We start from the raw sequence: 21,919 nt of genomic DNA, 5'->3' as shown, positions 1-21,919 counted from the left end.
TGCTTGAGAAAAGTGTTGGGTCAACCAACACACGAGAGAGATTATTATAATTCTCTCTCTCTCTCTCTTTCTCTCATCAGAGGGCCTCGGGATTTCGCACTCTCCAGCAGGAGACCTGTTGATTAACCCCAGCTTCAGGGGGTAATTACCATCACTGTCATTAACTCGCTGCACTTATTACACAGTCGGGGAAAATACTCACCCAGGGAGTTTCCTGCCCTCCTTCATGGACTTGGCTCACACACACACACACACACACACACACACACACACACACACACACACACACACACACACACACATATGAGAGAGAGAGAGAGAGAGAGAGAGAGAGAGAGAGAGAGAGAGAGAGAGAGAGAGAGAGAGAGCATCTGGTGGAGTAACTTGACCCAGAGAACACCCACTTCAGCCACAAAGAAGGACACCTTGAACCTACTGAAGTACTCTGAGTTTCTCTCCCACACTGTAGTTAGCATCATGTGTAGGGGGCGCTGGCCCAGGAGTCTCCATGTTGAGATCGTGTCAAGAGGGATAATGAGGCTTGCATCTCCCACTTACCACCACATCTCCCACACACGACAACTCCCACACACCTCCCATATATCTCCCACACGTCTCTCACACATCTCCCACATGTGTACCATCGTCCTCCTTCTTCACCAGTCTCTCGCTGACCTTTCCTCCCACAGCAGCCTCTCACCGGCTTTCCTCTCACAGACCTTCCCTCCCACGCCAGGGTCCCACCCTCACCAAACTCTCTCCGTCCTCTCAAGGCTCGATTCCAAACAAAGCAACATTCCGATACCTACTTTTAGATTGGCAGACTGCGACAGATTGCGCCCGCGATTCAGGTAACGTAGATTGGATCAGACTCTTAGTCGCGGACACTGGGAAAAAAAATGTGGAGAAACTTGCAGACGACAATACCTGCTATTGAGAGAGTTAGCGTCCCTGGTGAGTGAAAAGTGGCTGTGTGAGGGAGAGGCCAGACTGAACGACTAAGGGAACTGATACTTTGATTAAAAGTAAATGAAAGGTTTGCTGGGTATGTAAGTAAAGCGGCAGAGAACAGGACCGTCAAATATGTATATATATATATATATATATATATATATATATATATATATATTTTCTTTCTTTTAAACTATTCGCCATTTCCCGCGTCAGCGAGGTAGCGTTAAGAACAGAGGACTGGACCTTTGAGGGAATATCCTCAACTGGCCCCCTTCTCTGTTCCTTCTTTTGGAAAATTAAAAAAAAAAAAACGAGAGGGGAGGATTTCCAGCCCCCCGCTCCCTTCCCTTTTAGTCGCCTTCTACGACACGCAGGGAATACGTAGGAAGTATTCTTTCTCCCCTATCCCCAGGGATATATATATATATATATATATATATATATATATATATATATATATATATATATATATTTCATACTATTCGCCATTTCCCGCATTAGCGAGGTAGCGTTAAGAACAGAGGACTGGGCCGTAGAGTAAATATCCTCATCTGACCCCCTTCTCTGTTCGTTCTTTTGGAAAATTAAAAAAAACGAGAGGGAAGGATTTCCAGCCCCCCCCCCCCCCCCCTCCCTTTTAGTCGCTTCTACAACACGCAGGGAATCCGTGGGAAGTATTCTTTCTCCCCTTTCCCCAGGGATATATATATATATATGATTTCAGAGAGACTACAGGACAACAATCAGAAGCAGCGGGAAAAATTTAGAGAAATAAGAATTTTTCACATGAAGAAAAGTCCTAAAGAATTCCCTAACTACGTTAGAAGGAAGAAAATAAAACAGAAATACACTTTTGGTTCATTGTCGAGTGGAAATGGCACCCTAATTGGTAACAACATAGAAATGACTTCCCTTTAATTTTCAAAAAAGTAGTTAGAAAATTCACTATCTGAACCTTATGTCTTGTGGACTCCCCTGACAGACCTTGTTTAACAGAAAATTTAGATAATCAGAGACAAAATCGTGAAATTCCAAGAAGACAATAGACTGACATTCGACCATCACCATGGTTTGTGGGAAAAAAGTTTGTTTAACGAATGATTTAATTATTTAGTAATATATATGATATTCAGGGCTGCAAAATACCCTTTGACTTTATATACTTGTAATTTCTTAAAACCTTCAACAAAGCCACATGAAAATTCCTGAGTAAAATTGAAGCTTATAGCAGAGGAGACTCAGTCTGGGCTAGGATTATGGACTGGCTCTCAGAATGGAAACGACAAATGATATTGAATGTGGTGATCATCCGGCTGGCTTCACGTGACAAGTGGGGTGCCACAGGGTTCACTCCCAGGACCCATGCTGCTCATTAACTATATCATCGACCTGGAAACAGATGAGGTTGTACTTCGGTGGCTAGAAAATTGGTTGACTGGCCGTCAACAAAGAGTAGTGATAAACAGTTAAGCTTCAAATACTAATGATAGTTAACGTTGCAAGATATTTGATGTAAATGAAAGCCACAACAGAAATTAAAACGTCTAGAGCTGCACGATGACATAAACAAACAGATTGACTAGGCTTACAGGCGGCGTGTGAATTTCAGTATTGATCAGTGTAAAGTTTTACAGCTTCAGTCAAGACCTGAAGGCAAGCTTCTGTCTGAAGTCTATTAAGCTACAAAAGGTAACTGAGGAAAAGAGACAAGAGTGATAATCTCTGATGACATCAAGCTAAGTAGCTGTCATCAGAAGCAGTAAATTTACGACAGGAAAACAAAATTCAAGGCTTCGTGGGTAAAATATTCGAATTTCAACCTAAAAATTTAATCCTCGCTCTGCGTTCCCGCCTTAAATATTGTGTTCGGATGTGTCAATCTTCTTGAGAAAAGACAGACACACAATAAAGAAAACATAATGGCGAGCAACCATGATGATTCCCGGACTGAAAAAAAGATCTTATAACCCCCAGCTGGACGACATAATGTTTGTCAGTTTAGAAAAGATGTTGAAATAATTTCATAATGATAACCAAACGTTTTACCTCGGATGAGGCGAAGCCTTTTTCTTTAATATGGTTGTTAACATATGGAATGGTTTACGAGTTAGTGGGTGACACAATCACCATGGTTGCTTTCCAGGACACACACCACTTCCCGTCATGCCCACCACAGATGGTAATGTCACTTCTGCACATGTAAGGTCTGCGGGCAGTAACTTCTCGACCACTTGCATGTTTGACTTCTCTCACCTCACCACTTTCTAAGTGTGTGGTCGCCTTCACTACCACAAACAGCTTCTCTTCTGTTGCTGTTTGAATTCCTTTGTATTCCTTTGACCCCTTTAAACCCCTACACACCTCCTAAACATATCACCATAACTTTATACCCACCGCATCATCCCCCACGCTCCGCCAACACACACACACACACACACACACACACACACACACACACACACATCCCACGCTTTCTTGCGTATCTTCCCCACTCCCAGGGTGGGTCACCAATACTGGAGTTACATAAATTCCCCAGGAAGAATTACTGTGAAAGGTGTTTTTTTGATATGAGAATTATATGAGAAAGACAACCGGAGGCATGATTGGCCCAGACTGGGTTGTCTAGTGAAAAAAAAAAGAAATATGAATATATATATATATATATATATATATATATATATATATATATATATATATATATATATTGACAAGAAAATGAAATTCCGCTCCGCAGTTTTGTTAAGCTATCACCGACTCCCCGCTGCTGCAACATTAGCCTTCAAGTGTCCTCGTTAACGCTGTCGTTTATACATGTATTTATGGCTTTTTCTCCCAGTATACCTGAATTTATGAAATAGTTTATCTAAATGACTTTTGAAGGTGTTTATAGTCTCAGCATTCACTACGTTTGACGGTAACTTATTCCAGTACTCAACACACCTACAGGAAAAGAAGCATTTTCCCACGTCCGTACTACATCTTTTAGCTTTGAGTTTTAATCCATAATAATCCGTACTTTCTTCCATTTCGAAAAGATGTTCGTGATTTACTTTATCGAACTTGTTCAGAATTTTGAACACTTGGATTAAGTCGCCGCGAAGTCTACAGTTTTTAAGGGAGAAGAGATGCAATCGTTTTAGCCTCTATTCGTATGCCAGATTTCTAAAGGATGGGATCAGTTTTATCGTGCATCTTTGTACTTACTCTAGTTTTCCTCGTATTTTTTAAAGTTTGGGGACCAGAACTGGACTACATATTCAAGATGTGGTCTTACTAGAGAATTATAAAGTGTGAGAATTGTTTCTGGTGTCTTGTAATCTATATGTTCCTGGCTATAAAACCTAACACTTGGTTGCCTTTTATACTTGCTGCTTGACACTGTTTAGTGTACTTCATATTGTTGCTAATGACAACTCCGAGGTTGTGGACGTGCCTTGTAAGCTGGTAGGCTGCACCTTGTGCCCTGAAGATGGTTGGTTGTAACTTACAACTTGTAGCTTGTGCTAGGTAGGTTTAAGCTCCCTGTTTTGTGGCTTGTTGCTCGTAGACCACAGTCTGTAGTCGGAGCTTGTAGCCTGTTGCTTTACAGCCGGAAAATGCTACTATATAGGTTGTAGGCTTTCAATTTAAGCCTATACCATAATTGTCTCTCTCTCTCTCTCTCTCTCTCTCTCTCTCTCTCTCTCTCTCTCTCTCTCTCTCTCTCTCTCTCTCTCTCTCTCTCCAACACTAACATGTATTATTTCTTGATCTGCCTAGAGAGAGAGAGAGAGAGAGAGAGAGAGAGAGAGAGAGAGAGAGAGAGAGAGAGTTATACAATATGAACTAGTCACTTTACGATCATTTTTTACACAAAAAAAATGATTTTTTCACAAGAGCTTCCGAGATTAAACCTCACCTGAACTTGGGTTACATTCAATTTTTTCCTGCGTCTTTTATTGTCTGATGTTTGTATCTGTTGCGACCAGACGCACCGGGAGGCTAGACGTGCCATCCCCGCTGCGTCGCACGACCTGCGTTACGAAAACGAACTGGACGACGTAACAGGAACGAATCCCCGACCCTTCGTTACCAAAGCGGGCAACGAAGGATTCAATTTGTTGACGATTGGACCCCGTCTCAATGGCAACGGGACCCCGTCTCAGTGGCAACGGGGTCTCGTCTCAGTGGCAACGGGGTCTCGTCTCAGTGGCAACGGGACCCCGTCTCAGTGGCAACGGGGTCTCGTCTCAGTGGTAACGGGACCCCGTCTCAGTAGCAACGGGGTCTCGTCTCAGTGGCAACGGGACCCCGTCCCAGTGGCAACGGGGGTCTCGTCTCAATGGCAACGGGACCCCGTCTCAGTAGCAACGGGGCCCCGTTCCTCACGTACATATATACAGTCTGTTACCAACAGTAGAAGCCATACTTACTTTCCTCGCCGTCCAGTGAGGACTCCTTCCTCTTGGAGATGAAGGCGCCCATGGCGGTGGCTCGGCAGCTGTCACTCTACGCCTCTTCTCCTCGCCTGCTCTCTACCACTTATTCATCATCACTCACTTCCATTCCTCACGTCTCTTGCTCATCATCATGAACCTGTCACTTTCCCGTTCTCTGTTGGTCACATCACAGGAAAGATTCTTCGTTAAGTTTTCTTAATTTTATTATTCGTCTCTACTCACTCCTCACATAGTATTTATCTACATTTTCTTTACCTGTAATTCATTTGCTCACATATTCTACAAATAATACGTACATTTTTCTTCACACTGTTTTTTTCTCCTTTTTTTTCAAGATTTGGCACCAGATGGCAGCGCTAGGCTGCGTCTGTCATTGTGCGACACCTGTTGGGATATCATGCCTGTGGGTAGAGGCCAAGTTATCTGTCTTACATCAACATACATCACACTATAACCGCCCAAGTGTCCAGTCTTCCTACATAATGCTTTTCACAACACTTAGATGTCGTATCCAGTTTACGTATTTGGATTCTCAGTCTATTTTCAGTCTATGTATCCTGATGAAATCCATCTGTCCATTAAAGGCCAATTTGGTTTGTTGAAATATTAATCTGGAAAAAGACAGAAATATCTGTAAATCGAGGGGAAAATTGTGAGTTGTCAACTGGTTATTTTTGTCTCGTTTTTGTAAGAGGTTGCCTGTTATTCGAATAATTTTACTGATCATTTTCCTTTGATTCGTTGTTTGATGTGCATCATCCACCTCTCCTACACAATGTTCTCCACCATCCATTCCACCAACACAGTATTCTCCACCATCCTCTCCACCAAAACAGTATTCTCCACCATCCACTTCACCACCACAATATTCTTCACCATCTACCACTCCTACACAATATTCTTCACCATCTACCACTCCTACACAATATTCTTCACCCTCCTTTTCACCAACACAATATTCTTCACCGTCCACCACTCCTACACAATATTCTCCACCATCCACTTCACCAACACAATATTCTCCACCATCTACCACTCCTACACAATATTCTCCACCCTCCACCTCTCCCACACAGTACTTTCCACCCTCCACCTCTCCCACACAGTACTTTCCACCATCCACCTCTCCAACATAATAGTTTCCACTGTACACCTCTCCCACACTCTCCCCCACCTGCAAGGCTCTCCCGCCTCAGGTATAATGAAGAGGAAGATACTCTCTCTCTCTCTCTCTCTTCCTTCCTCGCTGTGACGCTCTCCCCTCCCACTCTCACTCTAATGACCACATTCCTTGACTCACAAATGTTATTGTCGCCTTTATGGACGTACAAACGTTTAGTGGGGCTTTTACATCAGTCACTCTCCCTGGCCACTCTCCCCCAGGCTATTCTCTCTGGTCACTCTCCCTGGCTTCTCACTGGTCACTCTCCCAGGCTACTCTAAGCCACTCTCCTTGCCCTGTCCAAGGCCACTCTCCCTGCCCTCTCTTCTTCCCGTCTCTCCCCGAGCCGCTCACTGCTCACGTTCCCTGCCTGTTCTCCCTGATGGCCGGGCCTTTCCTCACATCATCATCTCTCTCTCTCTCTCTCTCTCTCTCTCTCTCTCTCTCTCTCTCTCTCTCTCTCTCTCTCTCTCTCTAGTCTGTTGCACATGTTTCCCCATCACACATCAGGAAAGTCTTATATCCTCCTGTTCACTAGACTCACCACTTATGTCTGTCCCTGTGTTCAAGACCATTAGAATGTCTTGCATCCTTGGGTCACCCTTTCCTGTACTCAACATATTACTCATGTTACTCATACTTGACACCTTGATGGTATGAGTCTTCGTTACTCATGATAACTGGTTACGTACGAAGATTCCTCACATACTCGTGAGGCAGCCTTGTAACACACACACACACACACACACACACACACACACACACACGAATGAGGTAACACGTAGCGCTTCGTAATTAATGCAAGTGTTTCTTGAGAATTTATGTCTCGTGATTTGTGTTGTAATATTAAATCCCTGCTTGTTGGGGTTTTACCTTCAAAGGAATCTAGTTCATTGTGAGGGAGGTCTCTTTTTTGTTGTTGTTGTGGGAGTTGACGGGAGGGAAGGGTATGGCTTGGCAGGGGCGTGGCGTGGTTGATGGAGGTAGGGGCGTGGCGCTGTGTTGACGTGGAATGGGGTTAAGATCGGCGGAATGTTGACGTGGGAGGAAATATTGACGCAGCAGGGAAGAAATGGTTGATGGAAGGGAAATATTGACTTGATGGGGGAAGGAAAGGGAGTCGTTGACGGGGACGGATTTTGACGCGGATGATCGCTGAGAGATGGACGGGGATGAAAATTGACGACGGTAAACAGACAGGAGATGACGGGAGAGATTTGAAGAGACCCGCTCTGTAGTGCTAACACTATAGAGCAAGTTGACGGGGGCGGGAGATAGAAGTGGATGAAAGAATGAAAGAAGACCAAACGAATGAAAGATCTCTGTGAAAATGATCGAAGTTATGGGAGTAAGATGAAGAAAGATAGAAATGTGAACCATACTGACCACATTAGACGAGTACATTGATCAAGTGGATAGATACATTTGTCCTATTGGACTGAATGACTGGTCAATAAAGGCAGTTTGAGTGGTTAGAACCATGTGATAGACTGGTCAGAAATGGTGAGATGGAAGATTTGCTTGTAGAAGTGAAGGAATGTGAGAGACGTAAGGAGAAGAGATGAACGAGATAATTCTGGGAGAGGTAAAGAGAGGAAGAGGAAGGGAGAGGAAGAGAAAAGTAGAGAGAGGTAGTGGTAGAGGAAGAGATAGATAGAGAGAGGTAAAGAAAGGTAGAGGTAGAGGAAGAGAGATAGGGAGAGCTGTAAAGAGAGAGAGAGAGAGAGAGAGAGAGAGAGAGAGAGAGAGAGAGAGAGAGAGAGAGAATGAGAAGTGAATGAGAGAGAGAGTGAAGACATCACCATTGGAGTAATATCAGACTTGATTATCATGACTATTATTGATGTTCCTCTTCAGAAAATTTAAATTCTAAAATATAATGAAAGTGTATAATCAAGCTTCGACTCAAGATAAACTCTAAATGTAAATCATATTCATGAACTGGAATTATTCACAATCAATTGACGAGATGATATGTTGATCAGAAATGATTAACTTGTCATTATAACGAAATCCTATGTTGACCTTAGTGCTCGTGTCGGCAGCACAGCAACAGCAGCGACAGCAGCGACAGCAGCAGCAGCAGGAGCAGCAGCAGCAGCAGGAGCAGCAGTAGCAGCAGCTAGACCTTCCTGTAATCTCACCGGAAGTGGACATGTGTCGGTCCTCAGATACTGGGCCGCTGTGTGTGTGTACTGGCTGGCTGGCTGGCTGGAGACGTATATACATATACGTATGTTTGCTAACTGGTTATCTGGTTGGTTGGCTAGTTGGTTAGCTGGCCTACTAGGTGGTTGGCTGGCTACTTAGCTGGGTGTCTGGCAGCCTGGCTGGCTAGCTGACTGGTTAGCTGTTTGGATGGTTTCCTGGCTGATTGTTTGGTTGATTATCTGGCTGGTTGGCTGGCTGGTTGACTAAGTGACTGGTTGACTGGCTAGCTCATGTGCTGGCTGGCTGGTTGGTTGGCTAATTGGTTAGTTGACTGACCAGTTGACTGGCTAGCTAGTTGGCGACCTGGTTCTCAAGCTACCATATGGTGGACTGGCTTGCTGGCTGGTCAGCTGGTTGTCTGGCTGGTGTGCTGGCTGACTGATTGGCCAGCTGTCGTATTGGTTGGTTGCTTGTCTGGCAAGGTGGTCAGCTGGCTGGTTAGCTGGTTGTCTGAGTGGTTGTTTGGCCGTCTGCTTGGCTGGCTTTTTGATAAGGTGGTTGACTGGTTTGTTGATAAGATGGTTGGCTGGCTGACCGGTTGGTGGTTGGTTGCTTGTCTGCCTAGTTGGCCGCCTTGTTGTTTATTTGGTTTGGTGGTTGGTTAGCTGGCTGGTTGGCCGGTTGGCTAACTGGCTGGCTAGTTAGGAGGCTGACTTTCTGCTTGATTGGCTGGCTAGCTGACTAGTTGGCTGGCTGACTGTTTGGCTGGCTGACTGGCTGACTGATTGGTTGTCTGGGTTGCTGACCGGTTAGCCGGCTCTTTTTCTGGCTGGCCTTTTGGTTGGCTGCCTGGCGTGGTGGTTGGCTGGCTGGTTGGTTTGCTGGCTGTCTGCTTAGCTGGTTAGTTATTTTGCTGGTCAGTTGTTTGGCTGGTTGACTGTTTGACTTGCCAGACTGTCTGGCTGTCTAATGGATGACTATTTGGATGTATGCCTGCCTGGCTGGATGACTGGTTGGTTGGTTGTTTGGTTGGATGCTACTGGGTGGGGCTGGGAGGTGAGGCTGTTGCAGTTTGCGGATGACACGGCTCTTGTGGCAGACCAGAGTGAGAAACTGCTGAAGCTGGTGTCTGAGTTTGGGGGAGTGTAAATATGAGAGTAAATATGAATGAAAGTAACGTTACGTATGAGGTTTAGCAGGGTAAAGATGCAGTATGGTTTGAATGTGCATCTGGACCGAGAGAACCTGGAGAAAGTGGAGTATTCAGATACCTGGGAGCGGAAATGGCAGTGGGAGGAACAATGGGAACTGAAGTGTATTATATGGTGAATGGGGAGTAGTAGTGGAGGTGTATAGGTGTAGGGACGTGTTGGAAATTATATGCTTGCTGAGTATGACTGAGAAGCTGAACAGAGTATGCTGAAATGGCTTGGACATTCGGAGAGAATGAGTGAAATGAGAATAAAACGATATGTGTCAGAAATGGAGGGAGAAAGGAGAAGCGGAAGGCCGAGAAGGAAACAGAAGGATGGAGGGAAACGCCTGGACATACAGGAGGGTGAGAGGCGTGCGCGGGAAAGAAGGGTGTATTTCATTTATAATTACCCCAGGGCCAGTGCTATGAAAGAGTCCTGGTTTTATCCAAGATCCTTCTAAAAGTTCCCGAAGTTCAAGGCTGTGTTATTTCCAGAAGTTCATTTTCACTCGAGGTATAACCCCGAGCAGGCGGAGCCCGGTAACACCAGCGAGAAGCTACGTGGTTTACTGGGGGCGACACGTCAGTGAGCTGAAGCAGGGCATGTGTAGTGGTTAGGGGAACCCAAGGAGAGGTCTTGGGGCTTGGCTGTGTACAGGGGGCTCTGGTGTCCGTGCATGTGAACAGATGAAGCCTCATCTCGTCTGTTCCTTGTGCTCAGGTGAAGGCGAACTAGTAAGAAAGAAAATGTATAGATAGATGATAATATATATATTCATTTATTACATGTTAATCTATTTGTTTGTCTTTCTCTCTCTCTCTCGTGTGTGTGTGTGTGTGTGTGTGTGTGTGTGTGTGTGTTGTTGACCCTAATAATACCTGTCGGTCAGGATTTCCCTCATGTTGTTATCTGCTCACTGGAACATTTCTCGCCGTGTATCACCAAGTTCTGTTATGTTTTGTTCGTCCGTTTTACTGAATTGTGTGTCGTGTGTCTACAAGTTGTTGTCTCCTCATTTCATATTCACAAGTCTTTGTGGTACTAATTTAAATTTGTGTAACTGTGGCACAAGCAGCACCAACATGGCAAGTTGCCTCGTTCGACTCTCATATTTCGAGCAGGGGTCTCATTCCCCCCCCCCCCCCCCCCCCCCCAGGTACATACATGTCTCGAGCAGGGGTCTCACGCCCCCAGGTACATACATGTCTCGAGCAGGGGTCTCACGCCCCCCAGGTACATACATGTCTCGAGCAGGGGTCTCACGCCCCCCAGGTTCATACCAAGACGTCTATTCCCCTTCATCTTATCATCTGTCGTGTCTGGGTCTCCCTAGTTTCCTCTCATTCACTTACTCTTCTCTCTTCCCTTCTTTGCCAATGTTGCGTTTATAAGTTTTGTGGTTGAAGTTGTTCCTGGTCGTCCTTACTTCCTCCTCCTGGGTTGCCAGGCTGGACCTGGTCGATACCAGCCTAAGCCTGGTCGTTGCCGCGAGAGCAACATTTATAAATTTATTAAACTTCCAGCGGCCACGTACGGAAACATGAGGCTAGTCCCTTCCATGAACTGTCCTCATGACCTCCATGAGATGCCCCACCAGCAGCCACACGTCCTCATGACCTCCATGAGATGCCCCACCAGCAGCCACACGTCTTCATGACCTCCATGAGATGCCCCATCAGCAGCCACACGTCTTCATGGCTTCCTTGAGTCGTCCCTCCAGCTGAGAGGTGCGTCCTCACGGCTGGACGGCCTCGTTCACTGCGTCGCTCGCCTGTGTAACTCGCCCGTTCAGCTTGGCCGAGATAGTTATTGTAGTCCTTGTAGAGTGAGGGATTGGAGGAGGGGGAGGGAGGGGAAGGGAGAAATGACTCAATTAGGGAGAACGAGGGAATAAAAGACAGGGAGAGAGAGAGGGGGGGGGGGGGTTCTGTAACGAGACGAAACCCGAAACTGTTGCGCAATTTTCCCATGAAGCAAAACTGTTGAGCAGACTTCGCTGATCTTCTTGACTACTGCTATGGGTGAGGCTGGGAGTGGCTGGAGAGAACTGGCAGGAAGGGAGAGAACTGGCAGGAAGGGAGAGTACTGGCAGGAAGGGAGAGTACTGGGTTGGTTGTCTCATAAGCCGACATCAATGGAGAATTCTTCCGCGTCATAACCTGACACCACTGGAGGGTTTGTTGTCATCAGGTGACACCTTCCTGTGAGTGATGATGACGTAACATATTGTGCAAGCAGGAGAAGCACCAGGAATTACTTATTGAAAATGATGGTGATTTTCCTGGACTTGAAGTCGAAAGCCATACCTATGAACCCAAGAATATTGTTCTCCCCTTTTAAAGCTTCTGTGGACTGCTTACTTAGTTTTAGACCAACAAAGATTATTACACCCAAGCCTTTTCCTCATTTACCTTTTGTACTTCAGCATAATGTAGTTTGCCTTCTCGTTTTTACCATCGATATGTAAAACTTTGCACTTATTGATATCAATATTCATTGGCCACCTGTGAGCCCAGTCTATCAGTTTGCCTGTGTCTGTTTGAAGCAACAGACTTTCAGTTTCTGTTACATATTTATTTCTCACCTTAATACCGTCTGCGAATTTTGATACCTGACAATATAACCCATTACCAAAATCAATAGCATACGTATATGAGGAAAAAAAACCGGTCTCAAAACTGATCCTTGTGGCACACCACTTTTTACGTCTAAAAGATAATCCATCCAGCCTCCTCTCTTGACTAGAACACAGCTCACTCTGCTGTAGAAATCCAACAGGTCCCTTACCCTTGACCTTTTCCTCTATAGGAAGTCATCCATTTGTTCTGTGGTTATCTTTCCCTGTTACCTTACAGACCATACTCATCAGGGATACCAGTCTGTAGTTCAGCGCCTCCTCTCTGTCTCCTTTCTTATAGATGGGCATGATTTTACCCTGTTCCATTCCCTTGGCATTTTACCTTTTTTTCCAGTGTGTGTTGTATACTGTGCGATCTCTGCTGTGTTCTCTGTCCTGTGGTGATAGTTTTGTGTGTTCTGTACTCCATCGTGTGCTCTGTAATGTTCTGTGTGTTTTATACTGTGTTGTGTGCTCTACACTGTGTTTTGTATGATTGGCATGTTATATACTGTTCCTTGTGTTCTGTGTGTTGATAATGAAATGTGTGTTCTGTATGGTGTTCTCTGTGTGTGTTATAATGTATTTTGTCTTCTATAAACTTCTTTGTATCCTATATTTTGTTCTGTGGTCTATACTGTGTTGTGTATGTTTGATACTGTACTGCATGCGTACTATATTATATGTTCTGTGCTATATTGGTATCATCTACGTGTTCTATGCTGTACTTTACTGTATTCTATAATGTTCGCTCTGTATGTAATGTATTGTATGTACATTTTATAATGTATATTGTGGATGTACCCTCACTATCATCATCGATGCTGTTTTACATATTATATACTACACGAACACGTCTTATACGACCCGTCTGATTTATATTATTTCCACATTATTTACATATTTCTGTGTATGGTATTGATCTTACCCTTTGGTGAATTCCGTATTCTGTATAGCCCCTCCTGTCTGTAACCTTTGTATATTAGTAGTTATAGAAAATATGTAAATTGATTATAGAAATAATCTTATGAAAAGAAAGAAAAATTGAATATGTAAATTACCAACGTACACATTAGGACACAATTACATCCTTTGTAACAACAGCTCTCCAAAACCACTGAGAATATTACATACATTACCTAGTATGATCTCACCAGTACAGGGAGGCAGAACACAGAGCCAGTTGTACTGGTGTGGATGGGTGTAGGTCCATCCCTGGTGTGGATGGGTGTAGGTCCAGCCCTGGTGTGGGTGTGTGTAGGTCCAGCCCTAGTGTGGGTGGGTGTAGGTCCAGCCCTGGTGTGGGTGGGTGTAGGTCCAGCCCTAGTGTGGGTGGGTGTAGGTCCAGCCCTGGTGTGGGTGGGTGTAGGTCCAGCCCTACTGTGGGTGTGTGTAGGTCCAGCCCTAGTGTGGGTGGGTGTAGGTCCAGCCCTAGTGTGGGTGGGTGTAGGTCCAGCCCTAGTGTGGGTGGGTGTAGGTCAAGAGAGGCTTGACCTCTGCTATGAGTGTCGTCCTCTGGGTGACGCTCGTCCCCTGACTGTCGACCGAACATGAGGTGGATGACGTAGTACGTGGGTGGAGGCTGGTGGTGGATGTATGGGTGGATGTTAGCGTGTGTCTGTGTGACAGTCTGGACTGCCGGTCTGTACGCCACATAGATACTGACCTCAACATGATATATAAGATCACTGAGAGAGTAATAAGACTTCATATATTTTCTTTACTACTTTGTCTATAATATATATATATATATATATATATATATATATATATATATATATATATATATATATATATATATATATTTTTTTTTTTTTTTTTTTTTTTTTTGCTTTGTCGCTGTCTCCCGCGTTTGCGAGGTAGCGCAAGGAAACAGACGAAAGAAATGGCCCAACCCACCCCCATACACATGTATATACATACGTCCACACACGCAAATATACATACCTACACAGCTTTCCATGGTTTACCCCAGACGCTTCACATGCCCTGATATATATATATATATATATATATACCTTTATGACAATGGCTGAAATGTCAGGCTTCATCTTTCTCAATATTCATTCATTTATTTCTCTGCATGTGTAATTTTGTATTCATTTATTCCATTATCTATTTAGCTACTAGCATATTTATAAAATAATTCATTTTTCCATTAATATATCTGTTATGTATGAAGCGTGTCAGGCTGGAAGAGAAAAGGGGGGGGGGTTATTGATGCTATGACTGTACAGGGGGGGTGGAGGTGGTTGGGGGTGGGGGAGGGTCATAATCTAACGTGGACAGAGTATCATTAACAATATAATTTCTGTTTTGCGATTCATCCAGACGAATCAACGATGAATAAACTGGCGATGATCCCACCCATGTATAGGTGTCGTCCACTCTTGAGAGACTCGTTTCGTGGACATCTTAATGCCTTCTATCTACCTCTTTACTCTTACTACCCATCTACCTACCTGTCTGTCTACCTATCTACCCTTAATACCTATCTATCTACCGATGACTGTCATAGACCGATAGATATAGCCGTACTCTACATCCTAAAACTGAACTCTTGATAAAGCAAGTTGATCATTCTGATCATCACAAACAATGTATCTTGCAACCTCAGCAGTGTACATGTAGTACACCTGTACATCCACCTCGAATACCTGGTCCACTTCGTGCGGCGTCGTGTCCCGAGCTGGAGGTAATGTGTACATACAGATCATCACCACCTCACGATAACCACGTAGTAAGGGAAAGGTTTTGTTATTCCCTCTCCCACCGTTTCCTTAACTTGAAGGTATATTTCTTTTTTTCTGTCGTTTAATTTCCGCGTGGATGCAGCAGCGTTTTCAGTTATTTTCTGTTTCTTTTTTAACCTAATATTTATAGGTAAGATAGCAAGAGTGTGGTGTGTATGTTGATGGTGTGTGTAGATAACACGTGCCCCCCTCCCCGCCGCTCACACTCGACACCTTGACTGCTGCAGGTCCACAGTGACGTGAGAACTGCTGGTCGAGTGGAAGGCAACAGAGGAGGCTGGGAAATCCCGCTCACACACACACACACACACACACACACACACACACACACGTCTCAAACAACTTCTTCCTTCATATGAGTCCTTCTTGCCCCTGCTACTGAGTGTAGCGCATTCTTGAAGCTGCAGGAGCCTCTGGATCAATGAGAAAGGGTCTTGAGGCTGCATGATAATGATATGGACTACAATACATTGTTGTGTTCAGATCACGTGAGACGTGTCTAGGATCCAGTTACGTCATGACGTAGTGTATCAGTCCCCCTGGTGTCCTCAGAATCGGACTCGAGCCATTATATTATTTCCTTATTGGCAGACTTACGACTGCCTCAGCCAGCACCAGGTGGTGAGGGGTGTGGTATGAGGGCGTCTGTATCATCCGGAAGGGAGCAGCCCTCCTCACCCACCCCACCCTGAGAGCCACCGGTAGACCCACACCTGTGGAGACGTAGGTTTCCACGAGGGCAACTACCACCTGCCACCCAGCCCTCCTGAAGCACAGCAGCTGACGCCCTCCGAGCCCACCCTGGCCTCACGTGATGGCAGTCATGTGGCGGGGCAGGCAGACGGTGGGCAACTCGTGCGGCCAGCGGGTCCCACACAGGCGGGGAGGGAGGGCGCACTGAGCTGCCTGTGTGATCGGTGGCTGATCCTCCAGTATCAATTGAGGCCAATCTTTTCCTCAGAAGTTTGGACGAAGGAAGAGAGGGAGGGAGGGAGTGAGGGAGGGAAGTGTAACATTATTGTCCACTCACTTTGAGAGGTGGGTGCAGCAGTTAACCGCTTGTTGTATACAACACTTTATTTTCCACGGTTTCCACCAGAGTAACACTGTTATGAACACAAAGGATCATTCAGTAAACACTATGTCATCATAGGTACGCTGCCACCTGGCACCTGCCACACTCACCACCTGACGTGGGTCGTGTTCTTTTCGTCCCACTACTACTACTGCTACTGTTACTACTACTACTGCTACTACTACTACTACTACTACTACTACTACTACTACTACTACAACTGTTGCTGCTGCTGCTATACTACAACTACTGCCAGTACTATGAATGGTATCATAATATTTTTCCCTACTTATTGTAGAATCAAATCCTATTATCCTTTGATTATTGTTGCTGGAGCTGCTACTTACGTTACCCTTGATTACATATCATGTCATCAGATGTTAAAACTCCTCGTGCTGGAAAATCTTAAATTGACTTATTCTATGATCAGTCCTTAATGAACACTCATTTCCTTTTCAGTAATTATGATTTTTCCCTCTAATTTTTACTTTAATTATTCACTGTCATTATAGTACATTAGCATGTTTGTAATCCTCCTTCTCTCGTGCTAATCCTCCTTCTCTCGTGCTAATCCTCCTTCTCTCGTGCTAATCCTCCTTCTCTCGTGCTAATCCTCCTTCTCTCGTGTTAATCCTCCTCCTCTCGTGCTAATCCTCCTTCTCTCGTGCTAATCCTCCTTCTCTCGTGCTAATCCTCCTTCTCTCGTGCTAATCCTCCTTCTCTCGTGCTAATCCTCCTTCTCTCGTGCTAATCCTCCTCCTCTCGTGCTAATCCTCCTTCTCTCGTGCTAATCCTCCTTCTCTCGTGCTAATCCTCCTCCTCTCGTGCTAATCCTCCTCCTCTCGTGCTAATCCTCCTCCTCTCGTGCTAATCCTCCTCCTCTCGTGCTAATCCTCCTCCTCTCGTGCTAATCCTCCTTCTCTCGTGCTAATCCTCCTTCTCTCGTGCTAATCCTCCTTCTCTCGTGCTAATCCTCCTCCTCTCGTGCTAATCCTCCTCCTCTCGTGCTAATCCTCCTCCTCTCGTGCTAATCCTCCTTCTCTCGTGCTAATCCTCCTTCTCTCGTCCTAATCCTCCTCCTCTCGTGCTAATCCTCCTTCTCTCGTGCTAATCCTCCTTCTCTCGTCCTAATCCTCCTCCTCTCGTGCTAATCCTCCTTCTCTCGTGCTAATCCTCCTTCTCTCGTGCTAATCCTCCTCCTCTCGTGCTAATCCTCCTCCTCTCGTGCTAATCCTCCTCCTCTCGTCCTAATCCTCCTCCTCTCGTGCTAATCCTCCTTCTCTCGTCCTAATCCTCCTCCTCTCGTGCTAATCCTCCTTCTCTCGTCCTAATCCTCCTCCTCTCGTGCTAATCCTCCTCCTCTTGTGAGGTTTCAGATGTTCATGGCTAAGTGAGTCTCTCTCTGTCACTTCCCGTCTTTATCCCTCCCACTTCCCTCCCCTTCCCATACTACATGTGTTTCTTGTCTCCCCTCACCCTCACTATCATCATCCTACCCTCACTATCATCATCCTACCCTCACTATCATCATCCTACCCTCACTATCATCATCCTACCCTCACCCTCACTATCATCATCCTACCCCCACCCTCACTATCATCATCCTACCCTTACCCTCACTATCATCATCCTACCCTCACCCTCACTATCATCATCCTACCCTCACCCTCACTATCATCATCCTACCCTCACCCTCACTATCATCATCCTACCCCCACCCTCACTATCATCATCCTACCCTCACCCTCACTATCATCATCCTACCCCCACCCTCACTATCATCATCCTACCCTCACCCTCACTATCATCATCCTACCCTCACCCTCACTATCATCATCCTACCCCCACCCTCACTATCATCATCCTACCCTTACCCTCACTATCATCATCCTACCCTCACCCTCACTATCATCATCCTACCCTCACCCTCACTATCATCATCCTACCCTCACCCTCACTATCATCATCCTACCCTCACCCTCACTATCATCATCCTACCCTCACCCTCACTATCATCATCCTACCCTCACCCTCACTATCATCATCCTACCCCCACCCTCACTATCATCATCCTACCCTTACCCTCACTATCATCATCCTACCCTCACCCTCACTATCATCATCCTACCCTCACCCTCACTATCATCATCCTACCCTCACCCTCACTATCATCATCCTACCCTCACCCTCACTATCATCATCCTACCCTCACCCTCACTATCATCATCCTACCCTCATCCTCACTGTCTCTCCTCATCCCACCCATATTCGTAAGTATCTCTCATCGCCTCTCCATATCCCTCATTATCTCTCATCGTCCATTCCCTATCCCTCGCTGTCTCTCTTCACCGCTCCTTGTCCTTCAGCATCTCTCATCATCCCCTCTCTTCCATGGCATTATCTCCCCTCCCCCTCACTATCTCCCTTCACCCTTCCCTTATATATATTTCTTCGCCCATTTCCTCCCCAACACTGTCTATCCCCACCTCTCCCCTCACTTTCTCTCCCCCTTCTCCTTCCCTCCCCTCATCACCTTTTCTAACCCTCTACCCCTCATTCCCTCCAATGACTCCTCCTTCCCCCCTCACAGTTCCTCCTCATCCTTCCCTGCTCCCCTCACTCTACACTTATCTCCCTTAACAACTTTCCTCCTCACTATCTCCCATTATCCTCACTATATCCCCTCATACATCCACCTTCCTGCTCTCATTCTCCTCACTATTTCCCCCTCATCCACCACATTTCTCACCATACTCTCTCCTCTCAACCTTCCCCTCCCCTGCTCTTCCCCCTCACCCCACCCCTCACTATCTTTCATAACTACTCCCCGTCTCCTCACCATCTCCCCTCACCCTTCACTATCTCATCTCACCCCTCATCTCTTCCACTACATCCCTCGCTCCTTTCTTCTCCTTCACTGTCTCTCCTCACTCACTCACTCACTCACTCCCTGTCTCATTATATCTCGTCAACCCCCTCTCCCCCCTCCCTCACCCTCACTAAACACCCCTCCCTCCCTCACCCTCACTAAACACCCCTCCCTCCTCCCTCACCCTCACTAACCACCCCTCCCTCCTCCCTCACCCTCACTAACCACCCCTCCCTCCTCCCTCACCCTCACTAAACACCCCTCCCTCCTCCCTCACCCTCACTAAACACCCCTCCCTCCTCCCTCACCCTCACTAAACACCCCTCCCTCACCCTCACTAAACACCCCTCCCTCCTCCCTCACCCTCACTAAACACCCCTCCCTCCTCCCTCACCCTCACTAAACACCCCTCCCTCCTCCCTCACCCTCACTAAACACCCCTCCCTCCCCCCTTTATCTCCCTTCACCCTCACCACTAACGTCCCTGCCTCCCCTCACCCCTCCCCTCATTATATCTCGTCACCCATCCCCCCCCACCCTCACTCACACTCCACACCCCTCTACCTCATTACCTCTTCATACCTCCCTTTGCTCACTCCCCTCACTCTCACTCTCTCCCCTCTCTCACCCTAACAATACCTTCATTACCCCTCCCTCCACTGCATCCTCTCCCAGTCACTATCTCCTCTAATCACTTTCCTCCTCTCCCCCACTCTCTCCTCTCACCCACTCTCTCCTCTCACCTCTCCTCTCCTCTCACCTCTCCTCTCCTCTCACCTCTCCTCTCACCTCTCCTCTCCTCTCACCTCTCCTCTCACCTCTCCTCTCACCTCTCCTCTCCTCTCACCTCTCCTCTCACCTCTCCTCTCCTCTCACCTCTCCTCTCACCTCTCCTCTCACCTCTCCTCTCACCTCTCCTCACCTCTCCTCTCACCTCTCCTCTCCTATCCTCTCACCTCTCCTCTCCTCTCCCCCACTCTCTCCTCTCACCTCTCCTCTCACCTCACTATTATTCCTTGCTGTCTCCAATTACCTTTACCCTCCCTATGTCACCTTCCCTTCCCTATCTCCCAACCACCTCCCTCCATCTCCCCCTCACTATACCATCTCACTTTTCCACTCACTTTCTCCCCTCACTATATTCCCTACCCCCTTCCCTTACTATCTCCCCAACGTCTTCTTCCCTATCACCCCTTTCTTCACTATCTCCCATCTCCACTTTTCCTCACAACCCTTCCCTCGCCTCTCCTCTCCCTTCACCAATTTTCCTCATTTTCCCCTCATCCTTTCCTCATTATTCCCTCATCCTGTCTTCACTGTCTCCCCTCATCCCTCCCTCAGTATATCCCCTTATTCCTAACGTCAGCGTCTCCCCCCCCCTTCCCTTCACTATTTCCCCTCACCAACTTCCGAAACCCTTCCCCCTCCCTTCACTCTCTCCTCTCGCCCCTCCCTTCACATTTCCCCTCACCCCTCCCCTTAACCATCCCACCTCCCCCCTCCCCTCCCCCGCCTCATATATCCAGGTGTTCGATGCCTCCTCATTCCTCATTCCTCATCATTACCTCATCACTTGACTTGTTTTCAGTCATTTCCAACTCGTTCTTCTCCTCATGTTTCTCATTCCTGTACTCACATCTTCCCCTCATATTCCTCATTCCTTTACTCACATCTTCCCTCATGCTCCTCATTCTTATACTCACATCTTCCCCTCATATTCCTCATTCCTATACTCACATCTTCCCTCATGCTCCTCATTCTTATACTCACATCTTCCCCTCATATTCCTCATTCCTATACTCACATCTTCCCCTCATGCTCCTCATTCCTATACTCACATCTTCCCCTCATATTCCTCATTCTTATACTCACATCTTCCCCTCATGCTCTTCCTCCCTCATATACAAAGCAGCAGAGCCCTGTGTTCCTCCTCCTGCTCAGCAGTAACTCGTCCAACCCAATTTTGTGTAAGGTCAAGTAGCACTCAGGCTTCGTTATCATTCTTCCTCGACCTTAAGGAACATTTCACTTGATCATCAGTGATTGGTTCTTGATGAAGGAACTTAAAAACGGAGCTTCAACCATTTGTAACGTGACCTCGAGTATCTGTTACTTGACCTTACGTGTTTTTTTTTACCCGACCTTATCTATCTGTTACTTGGCCTTAGATAATTGTTACTTGGCTTTCTATAACTGTTACATCAGCTTAAGTAGCTCTTGTTTAGTCTTGGTAGTTTATCTTCAGCAGTAACCGTTACTTGAATGTTAAGATACTACTTTATCTCAAGGAACTGATACTTGACTTTAAGTAGCTGTTACTTTTATCCTAACTTTTACTTATAGTAACTGTTACGTAAACTTGACCTTTGGATGTGGCCTTCGTTATCCCAGTTACATGACCTTGACCTTTGCATGTGACCTTCGTTAGCCCAGTTACGTGACCTTGACATTTGGATGTGACCTTCGTTAGCCCAGTTACGTGACCTTGACCTTTGGATGTGACTTTCGGTAGCACAGTTACGTGACCTTGACCTCTCATACCTGCCCACCTGTAGCGTTATAACTTTCGGTAGCGCAGTTACTTAACCCTTATGACTGTTACTTGACTTTCGATGGCTGTTACTTGGCCGCATCATTGTTTCTTGAGCTGTTACTTAACCTTGATATCCATTGTTAATTGACCCTGTGTTACTTGCCTTCTAG

The 21,919-nt window shown here is 46.1% G+C and overlaps 2 protein-coding genes across 2 annotated transcripts in view; one reads left to right on the top strand and one right to left on the bottom strand.

The window, feature by feature from the left end:
* LOC139749512 (serine/threonine-protein phosphatase PP1-beta catalytic subunit) overlaps nucleotides 1-21,919 on the top strand; it is a 269,037-nt gene that overhangs the window by 74,472 nt on the left and 172,646 nt on the right. The window lies entirely within an intron of this gene.
* LOC139749320 (serine/threonine-protein kinase 32B) overlaps nucleotides 1-21,919 on the bottom strand; it is a 204,515-nt gene that overhangs the window by 181,819 nt on the left and 777 nt on the right. Inside the window, exon 2 of the mRNA XM_071663046.1 lies at nucleotides 5,367-6,004. Within this exon, the coding sequence (XP_071519147.1) occupies nucleotides 5,367-5,418 (52 nt within the window). The 5' untranslated portion in view covers nucleotides 5,419-6,004. The remainder of the gene's footprint in view (nucleotides 1-5,366; nucleotides 6,005-21,919) is intronic.

This window comes from Panulirus ornatus, chromosome 7, assembly GCF_036320965.1.
Source record: "Panulirus ornatus isolate Po-2019 chromosome 7, ASM3632096v1, whole genome shotgun sequence".
Lineage (NCBI taxonomy): Eukaryota > Metazoa > Arthropoda > Malacostraca > Decapoda > Palinuridae > Panulirus > Panulirus ornatus.
The sequence above is the reverse complement of the archived record's forward strand: the minus strand, read 5'-3'. Positions and strand labels throughout refer to the sequence as shown.